The sequence below is a fragment of the Ursus arctos genome, unplaced genomic scaffold, assembly GCF_023065955.2.
Source record: "Ursus arctos isolate Adak ecotype North America unplaced genomic scaffold, UrsArc2.0 scaffold_12, whole genome shotgun sequence".
Classification (NCBI taxonomy): domain Eukaryota; kingdom Metazoa; phylum Chordata; class Mammalia; order Carnivora; family Ursidae; genus Ursus; species Ursus arctos.
In genome coordinates, this window is record NW_026622786.1 from 48,191,409 (window position 1) to 48,200,003 (window position 8,595).

At 34.8% G+C, this 8,595-nt stretch overlaps 1 protein-coding gene across 1 annotated transcript; it reads right to left on the reverse strand.

Annotated features, from left to right (window-relative positions):
• Positions 1–1,926: 1,926 nt before the first annotated feature.
• LOC113254535 (dihydrofolate reductase-like) lies at positions 1,927–3,255 on the reverse strand. Its single transcript, XM_044383738.3, has one exon. It carries the CDS (start codon positions 3,161–3,163, stop codon positions 2,600–2,602), a length of 564 nt encoding a protein of 187 aa, XP_044239673.1. The 5' UTR covers positions 3,164–3,255; the 3' UTR covers positions 1,927–2,599.
• Between the last annotated feature and the right edge of the window lie 5,340 nt (positions 3,256–8,595).

The following is an 8,595-nucleotide window of genomic DNA, read 5'->3' on the forward strand; positions in this document are numbered from 1 at the left end:
GTTGCAGGCATTTGTTACTTCTGCTGGGAACATCACTTTGGCCTTGATATTTTTTCTCATCACCATGACTCCTGAGTAGAACTTTACATAGAATGGAATATTGCAATTGTGTATAACTTACCTCTATTCTCTTTATCCTGCCATTGATCCTGTGTAGCCCCGGTCCCCAGTTCTGGAGGGCATAGAGCAGATCATACTGTGTAGATTTTTGTGTGTAGATTGCAAATTACCATGTAGATTTTTCTAACCTGTCTGAGGGTTATCTGAAGAACTGACACAATACATTCATTTCTGTTTTGCCTAACTCAGAACTGAGGTCTCAAAAGCAGCAGGCATTGCTTGAAAATGCTTCAGGGCAAACTAACAATGGACAGACACATATTATAAAAGATTATAGTACAGATATATAATAGACAGCCTGTGGTACAGGAGAAAAAGCTGGGGGAAATTCTTTGGGAAGTTAGGATATTCAAAAGAACTGTTCATATGGAAGATTTAGAAAGCCAGGCATTTTCCCAGGGCAAGTTACATCCTTAGAAAAGATGCCAAGCTTTCACTTCAGGCTGACCCCAAGACTCATCAGAAGCCTGGCTAAGTATTGTGCCCTAGCACAAAGCCAATCTGCAAAAACTGGGAGAATTGTTTTCTTTTTTTGTTTGTTGTTTTTTTAGCTTCTAGTATTCAAGGAAAGCTGTGTCAAAATGTTAGAATACTAACTGAAGTTACAGAGACTCCAGTTACCAACAGGATAAGGAATATAGTCTTTGAAAAATAGTTTGGAGGAAAAAAAAAAAGCAATCCCTGGGAATGGGAAGAATTTGACTTCCAGAGTAAGTACATTATAATATTCAAATGTCCAGTTTTCAACAACAACAACAAAACACAAAAACATAAAAGAAACAAGAAAATGTGACCTACGCAAAGACACAAAACTGAAAGAAATCACCCCTTGAGAACTCCAGACATCAGAATTACTAAGAACAGACTTTAAAATAACTGTCTTAAATATGCTCAAAGATCTAGAAGAAAACATGGACAAAGTATTAAAGGAAATCAGGAAAGTGATGTATGATCAAGATGAGAATATTATAAAGGGAAATATAAAAAGCAACCAAACAGAAATTCTACAGCTAAAAAGTACAAGAACTGAAATGAAAAGTTTAGAAGAGGTTCACAAGCAGATTTGAGCAGGCAGAAGAAAGAATCAGAGAACCTAAAAATAGACAACTGAACTTATCAGGTCTTAGGTGCAGAAAGAAAAAGAATAAAGAAAGGTGAACAGAACCTAAGGGACCTATTGGACATCATCAAGCAGACGAACACACCCATTATAGGAGTTCCAGAATAGAAAGAGAAAGTAGCAGAAAAAATAATGGAAGAAAAAATGGCTGCAGTAATAAATGTAGAGATATGTATAAAGACTCATATAAAATAGAAAAAATAATGAAAACTTCACAAATTTTAAGAAAGACATGAATTAGCAATGAAGTGAACTGGATCTTTAGATCAGAGTTTTCAATATATTTTTGACACAGTTATCAGTGTCACATGAATGGTAAGGTATACCACTCTACCTGGCATTGATAACATTCCAGTTCATCCTGTTATTCATACTTGTTTATGCATATATATATATTTTTTTGGGTCCATCTCTTTATTCAGGATTAATTTCTGGAAGTGGAAGCTCTGGGCCCAAACCCAGAATATTTTGAATTTTAATTGATATTGCTAACTTAAACTCTAAAAAGTTTGTATTAATTTACAAGGCATAAAATGCTATTTCTTTGGATACTTAACAGTCCACATCTTTGCTAACATGACGGGTAAAGTGTGTTTTAATTTTCATTTTTTAATTCAGTAAAGTTTAATTTAGTTTCTATCTTTGTAATTTTGGTTTCTAGCTTTATTCATTTTCAATTCATTCCCTTTTTAATTTCTAGTTTTAGCCATATGCTTGTTATTAGATTACTCTTTTTTTGTATAGAACAGGCTATTCTTCTGTCATTTTAACATCCTATGGACTCTCACTGAAGATCGGAAACAGAGTTTTTAGAGGTCTGAGACCTTCTCTTTTAACCTTCCAAAAGGTAGTGTCCTACCTGCCTCTTCACTATCCCTATGGAGCATATCAGAGTTCTCAACTTACCAGATTTCCTGTCTGAGTGATATGCATAGAGAACTCAAAGGTCCTATTTTGATCTAATTTTCTTTAAATATCTGAGTTCTAGCTCTTCTATTTATAATCCATTTCTGAACTTCGGACACATCTCTCTAGTCCTATCTTTGTAAGTCCTGATTTCAACTGATGCTATCAGGGGGCCGTCTCATGTAGGCTCTTGGTAGATATGCTACCCTAGGCAGGTGCTGGTCCTTGATGGCAACATACAGTTACAGTAAGAAATGTTCCACAAATGGTATCTGACGTGGCCTAGTTAAGATTAATCTTAACTACAGCCTAATTAAGATTAATAAAATCTCTTGCTTAGAAGTAATTATCGATCTAAAGTCAACAAGTCTTTTTTTCTAATATTAAAATATATAATTGTTTGGAGGGAAGAGGGAACAACTAATTTGAAATAAATCAGAAAACATCTTTGCATTAATCGTTCTTCTCATATACTTCAAATTTGTACTTAATGCCTTTCTCCTCCTGGACATCAGAAGGAACACCTGGGTATTCTGGCAGAAGTTTGTATTTGTCCAAATCAATTTCTGGAAAAAATGTGTCACTTTCAAATTCCTGCATAATCCTTGTCACAAATAGTCTAAGATGGCCTGGTTTGTTCATGGCTTCCTTATAAACAGAACTGCCTCCCACTATCCAAACCATGTCCACTTTATTTGCTAATTCTGGTTGCTCAATAAGTTTTAAGGCATCATCCAGACTTTTGCCAAGAAAATGAGCTCCTTGTGGAGGTTCCTTGAGGTCGTTGCTGAGAACTAAATTAATTCTGTCCTTTAAAGGTCGATTCTTCTCAGGAATAGAGAACCATGTCTTCCTACCCATAATCACCAAATTCTGTTTCCCTTCTACTGAGGAGGTTGTGGTCATTCTTTGGAAAAACTTGAATTCATTCCTGAGCGGGGGCCAGGGCAGGTCCCCGTTCTTGCCGATGCCCATGTTCTGGGACACAGCGGCTATGCAGTTTAGCGTACGAACCATGACAGCAGCTGCGAACACCTCCCAAGCTCACCAAACCGGGATTTCCCCCAGCGAGCTTGGCGCGAAATTGCAGCCACCCCGCCTCCTCGATCTTATTTCCATATATTTTTTATTCCACCTAATTATAAATCCCTAAAGAGTGATAATTGCTTTGTCTTAGGAAGTGACTAGACATGATTACAGAATCCATGATATAAAATGAGCCACAATTGCTAAGCTGGGGGATAGATCCGCCTGCAGAACCTCAGACCAGAGAATTCAAGAGTAAGCTGGCAGAAAATACACAGTGATTAGCATGGAGGCGTTCAGAGGTTGGGGGTGTTCAGAAATTGGGAGGGAAGGTCCCGGTACGTGGTCCGAGTAAAGTGAAAGGAAAATGTGAAGCAAAAACTCAGAATCCCTACAATTCAAGAAAGCAGTTGATATCAAGAAAATCTGGTAGCAGGGGTGAGTCACCAGGTATGGCTTGTCATAAGTGGTAAATACTGTTTTTCATAGCTTAGGGAAATAAGGAGTAACAGGGAAAAACAAGTAAGATACTGATTAAACAGTTCTTGAGGAAGTTACCATGACCTAGACACATCACTGGGGAGCTTCGGGTCAAAATCTCAGCAATAGAACTGGAGCAGAACAAACTTAATTAGCAGCAAGAGTACTTTAATGTTGAGCCCCAAAATAATGAAATCAAGCTCCTTAAAGTTTTCCAGCCTAATTTTCAGGGTTGTGGCTAGAGATTAGTATGGCAATAAGCCCATACATGTAGTGTTCTTATGCATGAAGAAGAGGTATGTAGCATTAAGCAACCAGCTGGGTCCTGATAGGATTTTTTGCTCCTTGACGATCCCCCCGCCCCGTATCTAACACAGATCCCTAAATTAATTAACTGTCCAATAAATGTAAATGGGATAATAAAAGTGATCTGGACTTCACAGGCATATCCTCACTTTGAGAATTTCTAATTAGAAAACTCTGCAACTTCTTAAAATATTGTGACATCCCTTACGAGAAAATAGAAGAGCCAGTTTTGCATTAACAACAGCACTTAAACTTACACTGAAATAACATTAAAAAGAAGGAATTTAGTTTTTATATTGTGTTCAAGTTTAAGAGTCCATTTGAAATATATCTTTCTCATTTTCATAAACAGATGACTTTTGGGGGGGAAAAGCTCCAAGTAAATGCAAAATAAAGAATAATCTCTATGTAGTACAACGTCTTTACAAAAGTTATGGGACTTTAAAACTGGGTTTTTAGTCTTGTTAAATACATGAAAGAGTTTAAAACAATATAACTCAAGGAAATGGACAAGATGTTGGAGGTATTGTAAAAACATCTAAAACAAACTTTCCCATCAAAGTGATTAAAATTTTAATAAGTAAATAAGACATGACGAACACGTGTATCCCAGAGATGAAATGTAAACTACATATCCTAGACAATTTTATCTATTTCTGGCCATGTCAATAGAGCTATTTGGGCTCTCCCCGAAGTTTGTTTATACATATAATAGAGAAACTGGATAAAAAGTGAAAATGATAAATCACTTTAAGATTGCCAGCCATGGGACATTGGTATAAATACGGTGGATTAAACCCATCTACTTCCTTTGGCTCCATCCAATAATTCCACTAAAAAAATAGTAACAGGATTCAAATTAAAGGTATAAACACATAAAATCAGGGAAAATGGAAGATAAGCCTATAGTAGCAAACTTGTCTAAGTTGAAAAGAAATTTAAAAAGAAAAATGCTGAATCCTAAGGTAACAGTGAGAAATGCTACAAAATAACCTGATTTATAATTTGAAATGTCCCCCAAATCTCCAGAACTGTTGGCACAACAAAGTAGAGAGAAATGGCTAAAATGAAAGAATTTTTAAAATTTTCTCAGAAAGTTATATCCAATTTCCTTCTCCACTCTGATCAGGTATATAACTGTATCATCACTCTCACAGAAGCCTGGAGGGATTTTTGTTTCATTTTTTTCTCTTAAGAAATTTAAAAAGAGAGGGTCTAAATTACAGCAGGATACAAAGCCTTTACTTTCCAAGCATGAAATGGAAATGCCTGAGACAAAGGTTTAACAAGAATAACAGAGAACTTCCCCACTCCCCATCACCATGGTAACAAGCAGCAAAAACAATCAACTGCAGCCTACCATTGCAGGAGGGTAAGAGCATGGAGAGAGATCAGGGAAAGCCTAAAACTTAGAGTAAATCAGGGCAACTGAGAAAAAGGCCTAAACAGCCAATACCATGATAAGAACAAGGCAATAATAAAGAAATGTAAAACTGCTGGTGCACTAAAGTTTGCCATAGCAATAGTAAAACCCAAACTTAATTAAAATCCTTACTACATGGAAACAATATCCCACACCAATGGCCTAGCAGAAAGAAGGGAGTAACACCCAGTGTCAGTCATGAATACTACTTACCTCAGCCTCTGCTCCTCTAAACACTATGTCCAATAATAAGATAACATAAGACACCCAAAACGCAAAAAAACCAAAAAAACAAACAAAAAAAAACCCATTGTCAAAGACAAATCAATCAATAGAACAAGATTCAGAAACAACCTAGATAATGTATTTATTAGAGAGGAAATTTAAAATAATTATGATTAATATGTTATCTAATGGAAGACATGGATAGCATGCATGAACTAATGGGGATTTTCAGGATGAACAGATGGGGAAGGTAAAGGATAGTAAATAATCAAATAGAAATGCTAGGAACTAAAAATCATGGGTACAGAGATAAAGAATGCCTTCAAAGTCTTATCAGTACACGTGACACAACCAAGGATGGTCACTAGATATCTAGTGACCCAAACTAAAACACACACAGGAAGAGCTAGAAAGGGAGAGCAGAACAGAGCACCCAAGAGTTTTAGGACACCATCAAGGAGTCTAACATACATGTGATTGTAATCCCAGAAGACAGAGAAAAAGAGTCGAAGAAATATTTGAAGACATAACAATGGCTGAAAGTTCTCCAAAAAGATTAAAAATATGAAACCACGGGTCTTGGAAGCTTGGAAAAGCACAGAAGCTTTTTTAAATTAATTTATTAATTTAAAAATTAATAGCTAAATTAAATTAACACATCCAGACACATGATACTGAAAATGCTGAGCACAAAAGATAAAAAGAAAATCTTGAGATCATCCAGAGAAAAGGCCACATAATATAGAAAACACAAAGACACAAAAATACACCAAGACATCTTGCCAGAAACTTTGCATGTCAAAAGAAAATAGCGACATTTTTAAAGAGCTGAAAGAAAACTGTCAACCTTCTATCTCATGAAAATATTCAAAAATGATGGAGAAACAGAAACTAGGAATTCATTAAAGTATACCTGAACTGCAAGAAATGTTAAAGAAAATTCTTCAGGAAAAAGGACCATGACAATAGACAGAAGCTTGGATCTACACAAAGAAATGAGGATCCCTGGAAATGGTTAATACAATAAATATAAAAGACATTTCTTTTTATTTTAATCTCTAAAATATCATTGGCTGTTTAAAGTAAAAACAAGTGATGAATTGTGAGTTTAGAACACATGTAAAATTAAAATGTATGAGACAACAATAGCACAAAAGGTACACATGAGATATTGTAAGTGTATTGTCATATATTCTTCTACTATATGTACAATGGAATACGACCACTTAAAGGGAGACTGCAATTAACTTAAGATGCATACTGTAAACCCAAAGGTAATTATTAAGATAAATTAACATGAGAGGTAGAAAAATAAATCAATAATAGAGAAAATAAAATCTTAAGAAAACACTCAATTCAAATATAAGCCAAAACAGAAGGAAAAAGAAGAAAAACAGATGGAAAACCTAGCAGTATGGTAGATATTAGTGACACCATAACAATACTTACAGGAAATAAGTAATAGTGTGTGTGTGTGTATATATATATATATATATATATATATATATATATATATATATATATGACCTAAACACAAAAATTCAAATCAGACATTGTCTGTATTAAAAAACAAAACATGCTATCTATAAGGAACCCATTGTTAAATATAAATATTTAGAGAGACTATAAGTAAAGGTATACTAAAAGCTATAGTATGCACTCACTAATCAAGAGAAAGCTGGAGGAACTACATTAATATCAGACAATGCACAGTTCAGAACGGAGACTATTACTAGGGATAAAGAGGAGTATCATGTAATGAAAAAGGACTTAATTCACCAAAAAAGACATAATGATCCTATAATTATGTACCTAACAGTAGAGCTTCAAAATACGTGAAGCAAAGAAAGGAAACATAGACAAATCTACATTTATTGTTGGAGACTTCAGTACTCTTCTCTAAATAACTGATAAAACAGGAAGACGGACAATCAGAAAGGATATGGAACATCTGCATAACACTAAAGATCTATTTGACCTGATCGACATTTATAGAACATACAACCGAAAATCAACAGAATACACATTCTTCTCAAATACACAGAACATTCACCACATTAGACCACATTTGGGGAAATAAATCAAACCTCAACAAATTTGGAAGAATTTAAGTCATACAAAATATGTTTTCCTGATCATAATAGAATTAAACTAGAAATCAATGACATAAAGATATCTGGAAAATTCCCAAATACTTGGAAATTAAACAACATTCACCTAAATAAGCCACATGTTAAGGGAGAAGTCACAAAGACCAAAGAATATTTAGAAATGTATGATAATAAAAATACCAATGACATTTGTAAGATGTGACAAAGCAGAGCTTGGAGGAAGTTTATAGTGTTAGATTCTTATATTAAAAATAAAAAGAGTTTCAACTCAATGATAAAGACTTTCATCTAAGAAATCAGAAAAAGAATAGTAAAAATTAACCTAAATCAAGCAAAAGGAAATAAATACTACAGGGTAAAAGTAAATAAAATTGAAAATAAAAACAATAGAGAAGGTCAATGTAACCAAACACTGGTTCCTAGAAAAGATGAAGAAAATGAATGACATCTAATCAAACTGACCGGAAAAAAGTATAAAACACAAATCTTACTTGCATTTGGTGCCCCCCCCATTTTTGTTTAATTTTTCTTGAGTGATTTTCTGTTCCCTGCAATCAAATAGCCTTAACCAGATTAGGATAGACAGATAATAGAACCAACCCTGGAAAAATACAATCCCATGGGAATATTAGACCTCATGTTCAGGTGAAACAATTGAGTAAGAATACATATTCAGTTAACATTGTTTCATTTAAAACAATATTTAGGGGCGCCTAGGTGGCTCAGTCAGCTAAACATCTGCCTTCAGCTCAGGTCATGAGTCCCCTGTTGGGCTCCTTGCTCAGCAGAGAGCCTGCTTCTCCCTCTGCCTGCTGCTCCCCCTGCTTGTGTTCACTCTCTCTCTGACAAATAAATAAATAAAATCCTTAAGAATATAT